Source organism: Stenella coeruleoalba (assembly GCF_951394435.1).
Source record: "Stenella coeruleoalba genome assembly, chromosome: 16".
In the NCBI taxonomy this organism is placed as follows: Eukaryota; Metazoa; Chordata; class Mammalia; order Artiodactyla; family Delphinidae; genus Stenella; species Stenella coeruleoalba.
The window spans coordinates 3,063,002-3,079,625 of record NC_137162.1 but is presented as its reverse complement, the minus strand read 5'-3'; the positions used below and the strand labels follow the sequence as shown (position 1 = coordinate 3,079,625).

General features: G+C 47.1%; 1 protein-coding gene across 9 annotated transcripts in view; it reads left to right on the top strand.

Annotated features, from left to right (window-relative positions):
* The window catches only part of MGMT (O-6-methylguanine-DNA methyltransferase), a 343,097-nt gene that overhangs the window by 259,648 nt on the left and 66,825 nt on the right, over positions 1–16,624 (top strand). For all 9 annotated transcript variants that reach the window (XM_079900166.1, XM_079900165.1, XM_079900164.1 and 6 more), the window contains exon 4: positions 15,638–15,777. In XM_079900166.1, coding sequence (XP_079756292.1) covers positions 15,638–15,777 — 140 coding nt within the window. The remainder of the gene's footprint in view (positions 1–15,637; positions 15,778–16,624) is intronic.

The following is a 16,624-nucleotide window of genomic DNA, read 5'->3' as shown; positions in this document are numbered from 1 at the left end:
CTCAGGGACCCTGAAGCTCCCCAGACTGGACCTTGAGGACCGCTGTTCTAAAGCTCGCAAGTGTTCAGCGCTCCTGGAGGTTTCTCGTAATGAAATTTGTGTTGCGGGTTCATGATTTTTTTTTTCATTTTGTTTTTCTAAATTGTGTACATTAGAATTTATTCTTTTTGACAAATGCTGTATGCTAACACATATATGGAATCTAAAAAAAACAAACCAAAAAAAAGGCTCTGACAAACCTAGGGGCAGGACAGGAATAAAGACGCAGACGTAGAGCATGGACTTGAGGACACGGGGAGGGGGAAGGGTAAGCTGGGACGAAGTGAGAGAGTGGCATGGACGTATATACACTACCAAACGTAAAATAGATAGCTGGTGGGAAGCAGCGGCATAGCACAGGGAGATCAGCTCGGTGCTTTGTGAGCACGTAGAGGGATGGGATAGGGCGGGTGGGAGGGAGACACAAGAGGGAGGGGATATGGGGATATATGTATACGTATAGCTGATTCACTTTGTTATACAGCAGAAACTAACGCAACACTGTAAAGCAATTATACTCCAATAAAGATCTATTAAAAAAAAAAATTTTACTCTTGGTCCGCAGCTAGAGATGCGCACAGCTGTGGTGCTTGACCTGCAGCGTCAGCTTCACGTTCCTTTTGTTAACCTGTACCCCACACTCAGCCTGGCCTCTGCAAGATCAGAAGCAAATCAGAGCCGTACAGCGTGTGCCCAAGGCAGCGGGAAGGGTATTTCACATCATGTGCATGTGAGGGCCCGGGGCACAGGTCCTTCCTTCCCCTGACCTACAAGAAAGAATAACTTTTAAAACACCGTGTATTTTCTTGTTAGCAGAACCGAGAGCCCCCCTCTGATGGGCAGGGAGTGTGAGTGTGAAACTCGTAGCAGGCTGCAGCGTGCTGACCTCGGAGCTTGTCTCCCAGCCTGACGGGACGCTCGCGCACGGGGGTGCCTTCCACCACGGGGGCCCCCGCTGCCCCGCCTGCCCGGACCGTCAAGGCTGTGCCCGTGCCTGGTGAGGGGCAGCCACTGAGTACGAGTCACCTGTGGGGACCCCGAGAGGGAAAGACCCAGGCCAAGCAGCAGAAGGACACGAGGGTCTGCTGGGGCTCCTGTCCCCTTTCCAGATTCAGTGTGGTGAAGAACGCCCCGTTGTGAGGAGGGAAGGGGCAGGGATGGGATGGAGACCAGCCCTGACATCTGCGCGGCCCTGACGGACAAAGTGCCTTGGCACAGGTAACTCAAGGGACCCCCGTGTGGTGCGCGCCCCATTCCACCCCCGGGGGACCATGGCAAGCAGCCCAGCGTGAACTTTCTGCAGTGAGTGCTGAGGCCTGGCAGCGAGTCGGAGCTGCCTGCCAGCGAGTGAGAGCTGCCTGCAGAGCGTGCCTTTCAATATCCACCCCCTCTGACCCGGGGGGCGCCTCCCCTCTGCAGTAGACGGTGATAGAACCCGAAGCGCGGGGGCTCCCGAGGACTGAACGAGATGCGCGTCGCACAGTGCCTGGCGCACAGTAAATGCTCAATAAATGTTGGCACTTGTTACGACCATCAGTGGTTTTTAAGCACATTTACCGACATTTCCAGATGAATCTTCTTCAAAGTAGCACCCATGCCTGTTTCCCCAGCTTTCCTCAGAAGATTTGGAGACCTTCTCTTTGGAAATGGCTTCCAGCCGTCGCATCACACAGTTTACCGGGCGCTGACTGACTCCCTGCTGTGTACCAGGGACTGGTAGGTGCTTCGGAATACTCTGCGTTGGCAACTTTTCTCACCCAGGAGTGGATTTGACTTTTGGGAAGTGATCCAAAATTCGGCCTACCCAACACCGGACACTGGTTGTTAGACCAGCAGAAATAGCTTTGCACCCCGATGAGTTGAGACCACAAACTAACAGGCCATCTTTACTGGAAGCCTTACCAGTTGGCCCGGGGGCAGTACCTGAAGAAGTAGCCAAGTATGTTCAGAGAAGGGACAGCACTTCCCAAAGGGCTCCTTTGAAAGGCAACACAGCTTCATCCCTCAGACTTCCGGGGGGTTGTCCCCCAGACGAGGGCTTGTACTGGGTGCGCCCCGTCCTTGAGGTGCTGGCGGCCAGCCGGAAAAGGAAAGCGTGAAATGCTGTACCACCCGGAGCTGCAGGTGGATGTCGGGCTCGGAACCAGGTGCACGCCGGAGGTGGTGGGTGCCGTGTGTGGTCGGGCCTAATTTTTAAGGAGAGCCTCAAAGGTGGAGGCGTTGGTGTCTCCCTTCAGGGGCAGGGAGGCCGGCTCCTCCACTACCAAAGAATTAATACTTGGAGCACGGCGGCTGTTGGCCGCGGGGGCTGCAGGGTTTCTTCCATGGCTCGCCCTGCAGGCGCTGAGGAGGCTGGCTGGAGTGCAGACTGAGCCAGAGCAGAGGCCTCGGCGGAGCCACTGGGACTGGGTGGAGACGCACCCCGTAACCGGAACCCGCATGGCCAGGACGGGGCTTCATCTCACCCTCCAGGCCCGCCCGGGAGAGCGGAGCACACGAGGCCCCTGGCCAGCTGTGTGGACGGCAGTCGGGTTAGGACGAGCCGTACATCCGGGAGAGGCTGCTGAGGGCTCGGAAGCCTTGCGTCTAGTGGGAAGTAGTTGGGAAGGTGGAACCAGAGCAGCGGGCTGAGGGCCGCGGGGCCAGGCCAGCTGCCTTAGCCTGTGGCCTTCCCCGCCGTCGCCGGAGAGCCCTGCACTGAGCCCCGGGGAGGGCGGAGGCGCGTCTCACCCCAGGTGAACCAGGTGCCCTAGGCGAAAGAAGCAGGAAGCTGCCTTTTTCCTTGAATATTTTTGGACCAAGGCCGTGAGTTCTGCCTTGCACACAGTTTCAGTAGGTCTGCCATTAGCTGGACGGTTATTCCAGGCTCACGCGGGAGCCCTGAGGGTGGGGTCTCCCTCGGGGCCTGTGATCTGGGCTCTCAGCATTGCCTGGGACCACAGAGCCCCACGCTGGGAACCAGAAGAGGCTGGCGCCGCCGTGTTCCATCGGCTGGAAGAGGGATCCTCGCCTCGGGCACTTGCAGAAGGAGCAAGTGGCAGTACACTGAGCAGCACGTGGACGTCTTCTAGACGGGAACCACCTGCCACTGCCGCATCAGTTGCCCGCCCCAGTGTCCCATCTGGGGGCTCACTTCTACTTGAAGAACCCCCAACTTCTCTTTGGGAAACTCCTACCCACGCTTCAAGGCCCAGCCCCCGTCAGCTCTGCTCCAGCACGGCCCTCCCCGTGTCCTTGTCCGTGTTGGAGCTCTCCATCCAATGCCACGGTTTTTTCCAGGCTGTTTTTGTAGTATGTTAGAAATAAAGGTTGTCCCCCATGGGCACCACGAGGTAGCACTCTTCCCGTGTCAGGAATGTCCCTTACGTTCTCCAGGTAAATCTTCTCACCCATCCTGAGCAGCCCAGGCCAGTGTCCCTGTGTCACTGGCATCACGTCATTTCTGACCCTGCTCCCAATTCCACAGCAGATTGTCACATGCTTCACGTGGTGTGTGCCGTCCCGATGTCAGGAAACTCACACCCCCTCCCATTCACCGGTCTGACACTCTCAGGTAGATATTTAATTCCTTTAGTCCATCTTGGTAAGGCGCGCTAAAGTGAAAATACTATGTTGATTCCTGAACCTTTGGAGTGACCTATAAACTCTTTTATTTCTTTGTTTTTTCTCTGATACTTGTAGGGTGGTAGAGGTCGTGGCTGACATGTTGAAATAAATCCAGTTATTTTCACTTAAGCCACGTTACATTTCATATGTAATGAAATACACGTATATCAGAACATACGGAAAGAAGAGGTAATTTACCAGTCAGCCACTCCTAATGTCAGAAGCAGCTGCGGCTGGCAGGAGGGAGTTTGGAGTTCTGGAGCCCCGTCGTCAGGGGACTCCTTTGTATTTACTCAGGCCCCTCAGAGTGCACACCCCTTGCTGAGCCCGGTGAGCAGTGGGGTTGACCTGCTCTGGCCCATCCAGAGGCCCCCGGCTGAACTGCTGGAGCTCTGCCTGCAGGGAGCAGAGCCAGACCCCTCTGCCCTCGCTCTGCCAGTCGCTGACCGGTTTCCCATCCGGAAGATGCAGGGAGCAAGGCTGCTGGGGCCGCCGCTCTGGCCGGCGGCAGCTGTTCGTCCTGAGCACGTCTGAGAGCTGGCAGGGCTGCAGGTGCCCCTCCGCCCGCTTGTCCTCAGTACTTGCATCAGGACCACGTGCCTTGACAGAACAGCATCCCTGCCACGCCGCCCGGCCCAGCAGCTTCCTCTTGCCTTGGGGCCTTGCAAGCCTCTGCCAGTTGCGCTGTCACCTGAGTCAGGCTTGGCAGGTGGAGATTGCTCTCAGGGAAAACGGTGCTGCCCCCTCTGCCGTCTGCACCAGCCGTCCTCAAGTGGATGTAGGGAAGACCAGGCCCCATGCTTATACCCACCCCCTTTATTCATCTAGTCGACACTCACTGGATGCCTCCTCTGGGTCAGCCACGGAGCTGACTGTTGAGATGCGGACCCATAAGGCAGGTCCTTGCTCTGACCTGGGTTGGGTAGAAGGGACCACCGTGGTGGCTGTATTATTGAGAGCCTTGAGGGGGGGACTTGCAGAGGGGAAAGATTTTGCAGAGAATGTGACCTAGACTCCGTTTGAAGTAGGTATCTTGACCTTCCAGAAGAAAACTCTCTTTCGTTAAAGAAAAGATGTCTAGAAGCCGTGTTTCCCTCTATCCTGTTTTTTCACGTAGCAAAATCGACTTTTTGTGGTATATGGTGCCATGGAGTTTCCTACGTGCACAGATTTCTGTGAGCGTCGCCGTAATCAGGACCCGGGAGTTGCACAGCCGTAGAAACTGCTCCCACTGCCCATCTGTGATCATAGTGGCCTCCCTCCCCATCTCCCCGACTCTGGGCAGCCACTGAGCTGTTCTCCATAACCACGGCTTGTGGTTTAGGGAACGTCATAGAAACGGGCTCCAACAGTATTTAATCTTTTGAGCCTAGTTTCTGTGACTCAGCTTAATGCCTTTGAGATTCATCGAAACTGTTCTATGTGTCTGTCGTTTATCCCTCTTAGTTGTTGTTGTGTCCACAGCATCGATACATCTTCACGTGTTTATTATAGCCATTCTAATAGGTATGTAATGCTGTGTCATCATGGTTTCAATTTGCATTTCCCTAACAGTTATGTTGAACATCTTTTCATGGGCTTATTTACCACAGTATATCCTCCTTTGGCAAGCTGTCAGTTCAGGTCTTTTGCCCATTTTTTTAATTAGGTGGTTTGTTTTCTTACTGTTGAGTTTAAAGATTTTTTATGTATATTGCAGATATAAGTCCTTTGTTAGATATGTTATTTCCAAATATTTTCTCCCAGGCTCTAACTTGTCTTTTATCTCCTAACACTGACTTTCACAGACCAATTTTTTTTTCATTTTGATGAAGTTCAGTTTATTTTTTAATTTATGAATTGTGGTTTTGATGACACGTCTGAGAACTGTATGCCTAACTTCGGGTCGCAAAGGTTTTCTCTGTTTTCTTCTAAAACTTTCTTAGTTGAAAGTTTTATTTAAATATACGATGTATTTTAAATTAATTTTTATAAGGTATGAGATTTGGGTCAGAGTTCAGTGTTTTGCATGTAGATGTCAAGTTTTCCAACACCATTTTTGAAAATAATACCTTTTTCCGTTGAAATGCCTTTGCACCTTTGTCAGAAACCATTTGGACATACGTGTGCTAGTCTCTTTTGGAAATCTCTATGCTTATCCCTTTACAATTTCATATTATCCTGATCTATAACAGCGTAATAGTGAGTCTTAAAACCTGCTCGTGTGCTTTCTCCCTTTTTTTTTCTTTTTGCCTGTTTCAAAATGTTTTGACAATTCAGGTTCCTTTTCCTTTCCATGTAAGTTTTAGAAGAAGCTTGTCTATATCTTCAGCAAATATCCCTGGGATTTTGAGTGGAATGGAAATAACTCTATAGATCAATTTTTTGAGAATTGAAATCTTTATAATATTGAGACTTCCTGTCCATGAACATGGTATGTCTCTCAAATTATTTAGGTATTCTTTTATAATATTATCAATATATCAGTGTTTTATAATTTTCAACATAACGATCTTGTATATAATTTGTTAGATTTAAATCTAAGTATTGCATTTTTGTTGGAGCTATTATCAGTGACAGAACTGTGATTGATTTTGGGGTGTTGACCTTGTACCTGGTGACTTTGCTAAATTCACCTATTAGTTCAAAGTTGGTTTTGTTGTTGGTTTGTTTTTTGTTTGTTTGTTTTGATAGATTCCTCGGTATTTTCCCATAAACAAATCATGTTGTCTGTGAATAGGGACAGTTTTATTTCTTTCTTTCCAAAATGTATGACTTTTATTTCCTTCTCTTGCCTTAGTGTAATGGCTAGAACTTCTGCGATGACACTAATTAGGATTGGACATCCTTGCTTTCGTCTCAGTCTTGAGAGGAAAAGCATTCATCTTTTCACAGTTAAGTCTGATATTAACTGTATGGTTTTTTGGTCTAATATCTTTATCAGGTTATTCCTAATGGCTGAGAGCTTTTATCTTGATGTTGAAATTTGTTAAATTTTTTTCCTACCACAATTGATATTGTTATGTATTTTTCTTCATTAGGCTGTTAATATGGTGGATCATATTAGTTCATTTTTAATTGACTTCATTTTTTAGAACAGTTTTAGATTTACAAAAAAAATTGAGAAGTTAGTACAGAGAGTTCCCTGATACCCCACACTCATTTTGCCCTATAATTGACATATTAGTGTGATACACTTGTTACAATCAACAAACCAGTACTGATATCTTTCTAACTAAAGTTCATATCTTATTCAGATTTTCTTAGGTTTTACCTAATGTCCTTCTTCTGTTCCAGGAACCAGTTTAGGATACCATGATAGATTTGGTCATTATATCTCCTTAGACTCCTCTTAGCTTTGACATTTTCTCAGATTTTCCTTGTTTTAGATGACCTTGACAGTTTTCAGGAGTACTTGTCAGGAATTTTGTAAAGTGTCACTATATTCGAATTTATATGATGCTTTTCTCATCATAGACTGGGGCCGTGGCGTTGTGGTAGACCACAGAGGTAAAATGCCATTTTCATGCAGTCGTATCAGGGTACATACTGTCATAATGATTAAACACTGTTGAGGTTGGCCTTGCTCGGTACCAATATGAAGATAAACGTTAGTTCATACTCATGTCTACACAGAGTTCTAATCCATTATTACATGGATCCTTCTGGCCGCCCCTTGCTTATCTGTGAGAAACTGGCTCCAGCCTTCTGCCGTCCATTTAGCTAGTTGTTTGAGCCCAGTATACCGTATAGCAGTATCAGGACTTTTATCCTGTACTTCCATGGGAAACAACTGTATCAACCAGAGTACAGTGCCCAGTGCAGTTCCTTTTGTCTTAGTCTTATGGACTCCACTCATTTCCAGAGTTCCTTAGGTCACCATGTTTCCTCCCACACACCTCAGTGGGCTTGTTCATACGTTTGTCATACAGTTAGATTCTCTTGTCACCTCCTGCATTCTTTCCTGGGGTCCTCCAGTCTCCTAAGTATATCGCTGTTGTTAATTTGCATACATTGAATGTATGTCTCTATTGTTATTCCTTTTACAAAAGGTCATAGAGTTGGGATCTTACAGCATGTAGCCTTTCCAGAATTTTTTTTTTCACTTGGCAATATACATTTAAGATTCCTCCATGTCTTTTTGTGACTTGATAGTTCACTCTTTACATGACTGAATAATATTCCATTGTATGGGTGTTCCATAGTTCATTTACCTATTAAAGGACATCTTGGTTTCCAGTTTTTGGCAATAGGTGAGTGAAGCTGCTGTAAACATTCACGTGTGGGTTTTTGTGTGGACATAAGTTTTCCAATCAGTTGAGTAAATATCTAGGAGTGCGGTTGCTGGTGCATGTGGTAAGCCTCAGTTTAGCTTTCTAAGAAACGACCAACTTTCTTCCAAAGTCGCTGTTCCACTTTGCATTTTCATCAGCAATGAATGAATATCCCTCATCCTCACCAGCAGTCAGTACTATTGAGGGTTTTCCTTGTTTGTTTGTTTGTTTGTTTTGTTTTTAGCCATCCTGATAGGTGTGTAATTGTATCCCATTGTTACAACGTATAACTCCCTAATGACAAATGATGTTAAGCAGCTTATCATATGCTTATTTGTCATCTCTTTTGGTGAGGAGGTGTCTGTTAAGCTCTTATCCGTTTTCTAATTGAGTTATTTTCTTATTGTTGAGTTTTTTAAGAATTCTTTGTGTATTTTGGATACAAGTCCTTTATCAGATGCGTGTTTTGCAAAATTTTCTTTCAGCCTATGGCTTTTCTTTAAGGTGTCTTAACAGCATCTTTCAAAGAGCAGAAATTCATTTTGATAAAGTTCAACTTACCCATTTTTTTCTTTCATGCTTTATCCAAATCATGCTTTATCCAAAAACTCTTCCCTAAACGCAAGGTCACCTACATTTTTCTCTAGGTGACCATCTTCTAGGTGTTTTATAGTTTTGCCTTTTAGATTTACGTCTATGATCCGTTTTGAGTTTGTTTTTGTAGAAGATGCATATGGTCTGTGTCTAGATTCATATTTTGCATGTGGCTGGCCAGTTGTTCCAGCACCATTTGTTGGAAAGACTAGCCTTTTTCCATTGAATTGCCTTTGCTCCTCTATTTATGTGGGTTGTTTTATGCTGTTCCGTTGATCTAGGTGTTTTTTCAGCAGTACATCCTATCTTGATTACTGTAGCTTTATAATAGATTAATTTTTCAAATATTGAATCAGCCCTCCATTCCTGGGACAGACTCCACTGAATTTTGATGTCTTGTTCTTGATGTATTTCTCGATTTGATTTGCAAACACTTCGTTGAGGATTTTTGCATGTATGTCCATGAGAGATGCTGATCTGTGCTTTTCTGGTTACTGTCTTTTTTGATTTTAATATTGGAGTAATTCTAGCCTCATAAAATGCCTTGAGAAGTGTTGTTCCCTTCTCTTCTATTATTCTGAAAAAGATAATGCTGAATTGATGTGTCATTTAAATGTTTGATAGAATTTTCTGGTGAAATTATCTGGCCCTATGATTTCAGAAGATTTTAAACTATGAATTCAAGTTCTTTGATAGTTACAGGACTATTTCCAGTTATCTGTTTCATCCTGGATGAGTTTTGGTAGTTTGTAGTTTTAGATAAATTTGTCTAATTCATCTGTGATATTGAATATTGGGCCTAGAGTTATTTGTAGGAAAAATTTTTTGTCAATTTAATGTCTGTGAGGTCAGTAGTAACATCCCCTCTTTTGTTCCTCATGTTGATAATTTGTTGGGTTTTTTTAATCAGTCTTACTAAAGATTTATCAATTTATTTTTCTTTTTAAAGAACCCAGTTTTGGCTTCATGTACTTTACTCTATCGTTTTTTGTTTTCGATTTCACTAGTTTCTGCTATTACCTTTATTCTTTCCTTCCTTCTCCTTTTGGTTTATTTTGCTTTTCTCTTTCTGGTTTCTTAAGGTGGAAGCTTATTATTAATTTTATGTTTTATATTATTACTGATCTGAGACCTTCTTTCTAAAATATGCATTTAATACTACAGATGTCCCTCTAAAATAGTAGCTGTGGCCCATAAATTGTGATATGCTGTATTTTCAGTTTCATTCAGTTCAATTTTGTTTTCATTTCCTTAAGACTTCTTCTGTGACCCACAGATTATTTAGAAATGGCTTACTTACTCTCCAGATGTTTGGAGATTTTCCTTTTGTCTTTTTCCATTATGATCAGAGAACATCACTCGTCTGATTTCAGTTGTTTAAACGTTGTTAACATTTGTTTCATAACCCAGAATCTGCTTCATCTTGATTGGTGTTCCATGTGCATTTGTAAAGGGTATCTATTCTGCTGTTACTGGCTATTCTATAAATGTCCGTTAAAACAAGTTGGTTCACAGTGTTTTTTATTTCTGCATCCTTGATGTTCTGTCAACTATTTCTATGAATTATGAGGGAGAAGTAGTGAAGTCTTCAAGTAAAATTGTGGATTTGTCTAATTATCCTTTCAGTTTTGCCATTTTTTTGCTTCCTGCATTTGAGCCCTGTCATTAGGTACATAAGCATTTAGGGTTGGGATGTCAAACATTTATTTCATTCTATTTGCTATCTTATTATTTATTACATTTTATTATCACATATTATTATTCATTTTCTATCTTTTCCCTCGGTTTTTCATTTTTCTTTCCCCTTTCTTTCCTTCCTATGGAATATTTTAACATTCTTTGATATCGTGTGTTTTTTAACTATATTATCTCTCATAGTTTTTCTAGTGGTTGCTGTAGGGATTATGATACGTACTTAACTGTCACAGTCTAATTGGAATCAATATTTCTCCACCTTAAAGTAGAATATAGAAGCCTTACCACCATGTAGGTCCTTGAACTCCCTGCTTTATGTTATAGTGTCTTGTTTGACCTCTGTGTACATTGAAAATCTTATCTGTTGATGTCATGGTTTTGCTTTCAGTCATTAAACATATTTTAAAGAACTCAACAGAAGAACAGTCTTTGGTATTTAGCCAAATAGTTACCATTTGTTTTGTTCTGCTTTTGTTCCTAATGTTCCACACTTCCCTCTGGTATTATTTTGCTTCTTACTGAAGAACTTCCTTTAGCATTTCAGGTCTGCTGGCAACACCTTAACTTTTGTTTTGTTTAATCTGAAAACATCTTTATTTTAACTTCAGAAAGATTTTTTTCAAAACTGGATGTAGAATTCTAAGTTGACAGTTCTTGTGTTTCAGCACGTTAAAATTGCCATTTTGCTTTCTTCTACCTCTGTGGCTACTATAAGAATTCTGTAGTCATTCAAACATTGTTCTCCTATAAACAATGCAACATTTTTCTTTGTTTTCAAGCTTTCTTTCTTTGTCTTTAGATTTCAGCAGCTTCATCATGGTGTGCCTGGGAGGGGATTTCTTCGGGTGTGTCCTGTTTGCACTTTGCTGAGCTTCTTAAATCTATGGTTGTGTATCTTTTGCCAAATTTGGAAAATGTTTAGCTATTATTTCTTTCTTCTACACCACACTTTTCTCTGTCTCCTTCCGGAACTCCAGTAACACGCATGTTAGACCTTTTGGCTTTTCCAACATGTCCCCGAGGCTGGTTTCGGTTTTTGTTGTTTGCTTTTGACATTTTTTCCTGTTTCTCTGGTTGATCATTTCTGCTGACTTATCCTCAGTCTCAGTGGCTCTTCCTCTGGCATCCGCATTCTGCTAAGAAGCCCCATGCAGTGCAGTTTTTTCGTTTTGTATGTTGAATTTTTCAGTACTGAATTCTCCATCTGATTCTTCTTTGTAACTTCTATTTTTTTAAAAAAACTCTCTGTATTTTCATTTGTTTCGTGGGTATTTTCCCTTTTCACAGCATTTTTATTACAGATCCTTTGAAGTGGTTGTCAGGTGATGTTTATCAAGTCATCACACCTTAAGTATCTTTACAGTTTTATTTGTTAATCATACCTCAGAAAGCTTGAGGGAGAGGGGCGGTTGTCAGGTGATTCTAACTCCTGTGTCAGCTTTGGCCTTTACGTTTGTTGACTGTCTTTCCCAGGCAAGTTCAGGTTTTCCTGATTCTTCATATGCTACGTAATCTGGGGGTGTAACCTGATCATTTTGAATATGATATTCTGAGACTCTGGGTCTCGTGTAAATCTTACAGTAATGTTGATATTTTTGTTTCTGAGACACTCGACCTGGTTGGATACAGCCCATGAGTCCTGACCCGGCTTCTGCAGGTTGTGGTTTCAGTATCCGTTCCTTTGTAGCCCCCGCAATCCCGTTCAGGTCTGCCCTCCAGGACCCCAGCAGTGGTCTAACCCTTACCTCAGTTCTCGGAGTCTTGGGTTTAGTGGCAGATCCACACATGCCCAGCTCAGGGGCGAATCCAGGAATCTATAAACAACTTGCTGGTGTGCTTTCCCAAAGGCCTCTTTCTCTGCACTCTCCCTGGTCCTTCCCAGTTCTTGGGGGCTCTCCGTGCTACCACACACTCCTGCGACTGCGCTTCCATCTAGGGCCGAGCAGTGAGAATACAAAGAAGGGGGAAGCAGTGGGTCCACCCACCTTTGGGGACCATAGCTCTTCCCGTCAGAAAGGATGTTTCTCCTCAGGGCCTTCAGCACCTGCGGGCCCCCCACCACTGCAGGATTGCTTGGGGGCGGCGGTACAGGAGTTCAGAGGCAATAGCACAGAGGGGGGCTCCTCCATGCTCTGAGCATCAGGGGTCCTTCTCCCTCCTCAGGGTGATGAGAGCCCTGGGCTCTGTCTGCAGCAGCAGCACCGCCGGGGTCGAGGCTGCAGTCCGTCCTGGCTGGGGGTCATTGAGGGGAAAAGTGGTAAACTGGCGCGTCGTTGCGGGGTTTCTTCACATTCCTCTTCCCGAACCTTTACTTTCCACGGCCCTCAAATAGCTGCTCTGTGCCTTGTGCCCAGGTTTTATAAAGGCATTCAGCAGAGATAGGCAGGGAGAAGACGCTGACTCTGTTCCCCCTGGACCAGAACCCCTGTTTCCTTCCACTTTCATGTTCTCCCTCCCAGGTTCATTCCTGGAAAGGTCGTGTGGCCGCTTTGATGCTGAGGCGGCATCAGGTCAGTTTAGCTCGTTTACACTTGAAGAGCACGTAGTGACCAGAACTCGCCTGGTCAGAAACCTGGCTCCCTCCCAGATTATCTTGAGCTCCCGTGTGCCAGCCTGGGTGCCCCCTCTGTGCCGGAGGCCAGAGAAGGCAAGTCCTGGGAGGGAGAACCCTTGGAAAGTTGGAAACCTGTCAAATGGCCGTGACCCACGCGTGGACACCGGGTTTGACGCTATGGCGGGGCATCCTACAGGTGCGCAGTATCATCAGCGACCTGGCTCGCGATGTGCAATCCAGGAAGAGAGTTTAGAAAACGGTTTTTGCCAGGTTTAGGTGGTTGTGGTGGGTGTGTTTAAGTAGCCACCCAAGCGCAAATGGAGATGGCCGTGTCCTTAAGGTAAGGGGGATCTAAGGAGCAGTCTTCCAGCAGTGCCTACCTTGACCTCACCCGGACCCCAGAACAGGCAGGAGATGGGGAAGGAGAGGAACACCCAGAATGTGGCCTCCGGAGGCTGCAGCTGCTCTCCGCAGAGGACCTTACGGGAGAGAAAAGGATGGTGTTTCAGTGGTTGCCCCTTAGGGCACCTGAAATGATGGTCCGGCCACTAAAGACTGCTGTGGTCACCTCAGGAGAATGTATTTTACACATCGATCGTGGTAATCTTTATGAGCACGTTTTGCTACATTTTAGAATGGTACCAACAACCGGGAGTGTTGCCCCTCCCCGTTCGGAGGGGTGGGGCTCAGGTCTGATTTTGCACAGGTCCAGGGCGAAGGCGCTGGCTCTGAGCACCGCTTAGACTAATAAATGCATTTGCTCCCTACAAGGTGGAATTGAGTTTCCAGGTACATTTATACAGTGATGTGCTTGATCGACAAATACTGCATTTCTTGAGCTGTTCGTCCCAGTACCATTGCCTGGTACATACAAGGTGAGAAACGGTTTCCCGTGGAAAACTTGACAGTGAAGCTGAAAATGTTTGATAAACTCTGCGCTCATGTACGGGCGTCCAGTTGTTTTCCTTTACGGTGTTTTTCCCCTTGGAAGGAGGGGCGCTCTGTGACTCGGCAGGAGTCCGTCAGCGCCTGGCGCTCAGGTGGCGGCCGGGGAGCTGCGCCGCGGCTTCTCGGAACTGTTCTGTCTCTCCAGCTTCTGTCTGCACACACCTCTCACCGTATGCCTGCAGGTTTAGTAAGTTCCAGACTGTCCTCCTGGAAGACCTAGGCAGCATCCTCTCCCTGGGCCAAAACATGGAAAGCAAAAACCAGCAACGCTGGGCTGTGGGAGGAAGGCAGGAGACTGGCCTCTGCTTCTTGCTGTGTCGACTTGTGCTGCTTTTATCGTTTCTTTTCCGAGACAGCTATCCCTGAAACCTTTTTCTCCAAGTGATCACCAAGCTGCCTTGCTTTTCTTTTTTTCTTCCTTTTTTTTTTTTTAAGTTAGGCACAACAACGGGCGACAGTGATAATGATGAACAGTTTGATTTCAAAACCCTTTCTAAAGAAATCACAGTAAACAGAGTCTGTTTGCCTAAGGAAACGCTCTCAGCAATCAGCTAGTCACACAACCGCCTGTGCTAATGAACCCAGAGCTGTTAACGTGGTTTCTTCAGTTAAATTGATTCATGAATTTTGAAGAGAACATTATCTAATGAATTTTCTTTGAATAGAAAGCAATTAAAAGGACAAATCAGTCTGATTAACCCCAAAGTCACCCTCCTGCCACAAACGGTGTAGAGTTTGAAATTATATCATAAAAAACTAGAGCACATTTGCTATCTTTTTGCCCTCTGCTAATCCATGTAAATTAATGAACAACAAAGTCAATTTCTTTGCTGACCCTTTTCTGGTATCACCTGGCTTATGCTGATGTTTAATTTGCTTAATGTTATAATAAAGTCTAAACAGATTTTTCTTTCCCAGTGAAGTGATTATCATTCCCTTCAGTGAAGAAGTGATTTTTATTATTTAACACGCATGTAAGGGTGTGTTTCCTTTAAGAACCAAATCGCACTTGGCCAGCTTGGCACCGAGTGTAATTAGTGCTATTAGGGACACACTCAGGGACTGCGCCCCTGCCCGTGGAATCCTTCCCTTTGTTGCTGCGTCGGGCGCTCCCGCCCCCCCTCTGGGGGCCACAGCTCCGTGTCCAGTTCTCCGGCTCCGTGCGTCCCCTTCGGAAAGACAATAGGTGTCGGTTCAGACCCGCCTCCTTCACATGCCAGGCTTCTCCCCAGCACACTCCACGCCCGCGAAACAGCTCTAAACCTGGAGCAGAGGGAGGGAATGTTGTCCTGCGTTTTCCTTTTCATTCCTGCAGCGGGGTGAAGAGCGAATGCAATTTGATGTGGTTTAGTCAATTCAGATGGGAATGAAGTTGTTTTATCTTTGCAGCCCTGCTCATTACAGATGCCTGTAGCCAAGGTCACCACCAGCCCCTGTGTACCGTGGTGTTTGGCATTCTAAGCCTGCCCGCCGTCGGATGTGGACAGCTAGTATAATATCAGAGCCCAGCCCGTGGCTTCCTTTTCCTTCTGTGTCCCAGCCGAAGTTGGAAATTAACCAGCGGAACAAAAGGTTTCGAAGTTGGTGTGCAAGCAGGGCCTTCTGTGCTCACGGAGCGCACTGCCTGCTAATTTATACACGCCCGGGTGCCGGGAGAGCGTGTCTCGGGCCTGCCTGGCGCTCGGGGAAGATGGGAGGAAATCGCAGATCTGTGAGGCACGGTTGGGGACACCTGCAGAGGGGCCGGCCCGCTCCGTGCCCTGCGTCGCACGCCTCTTCCTCCGTGTCGGGTGACACGGTGACAGGGCCGTGCGGAGCTGTTTTCATCGAGAATAACACCTCTGTATGTTGATGCGCCCTCACCCTCTCTTTCAGGACTGGCAGCCGTTTGTATCCGAGCTGTCGGAGCCGTTGGCCCAAATCGTGTCACTCTGCTCTCTCCCTTCAGATTCGTTCACCAGACAGGCGCTGTGGAAGCTGCTGAAGGCTGTGAAATTCGGAGAGACGATTTCTTACCAGCAATTAGCGGCCCTGGCGGGCAACCCCAAAGCAGCGCGGGCTGTGGGAGAGGCGATGAGAAGCAATCCTGTGAGTTTGCGTCCACGTGGCGTCAGCATGGCCGTGGTCAGTGGGGGGCCTGGGCACTGCGCTCAGGGGGTCACAGTGTCCTCTGACTGAAGCGGTTTTCAGGGGCAGCCCGGGCTGCAGTGGGCGGGGAGGACAGGAAGCCTTTGTGGTGGGGACCTCTGGAAGAGGCATGGGTGGCACTGGTGGGGTGAATGTGGTAAAGACGCTTTCCCACGCACCACCGAGACCCTCCCCGCCCCACGATGCGTGTCAGAACCACGGGAGCTGCTCGTCACAGGGAGCCCGGGGCGGCGAAGCCTGGAGAAGTGGCGAGCAGACAGCCATTCGTTCACTGGACAGCTGGGCACGCTGGGTGCCTAGGGTGTGCCCGACGCTCTTCCAGGTGCCGGGAGTGCAGCAGGAAACAAAACAGACCCACGCACGAGAGCTTATGTTCTAGAAAAATACACGTGCTGCGGTGTTTTCAAACCCATCCCCGTCGCCTGGGGGCTTTGCTCCGTCAGGAGGTCCAGGCCATGGCCCTTGGGACCTGGGATGACTCATCGCTTTCGGGCGTGTCCCCAAGCTCCTTCACGTCTTTGTCCCCCCTGTGAGTCTGCAGTCAGGCTGGGCTGAGAGCAGGACTCACGGACCACGCAAGGCCATCTCCCCAGGGGATAGGGTCAGGCCTCAGTGTGGGGTGGCCGCAGGCCTGTCGTTCCCAGGAGTGCAGAGGTCACCTCTGCTCCCCGTCACGCCACACGTGGGCCAAGCGCTGTCCAGTCTCAGGGAGGAAGTCCGCGTGGAGAGGCCGTGACGTGGGCCTGGCCAGGGCCACACACGCCTGTGGAGCCTGCAGGTGGGCAGG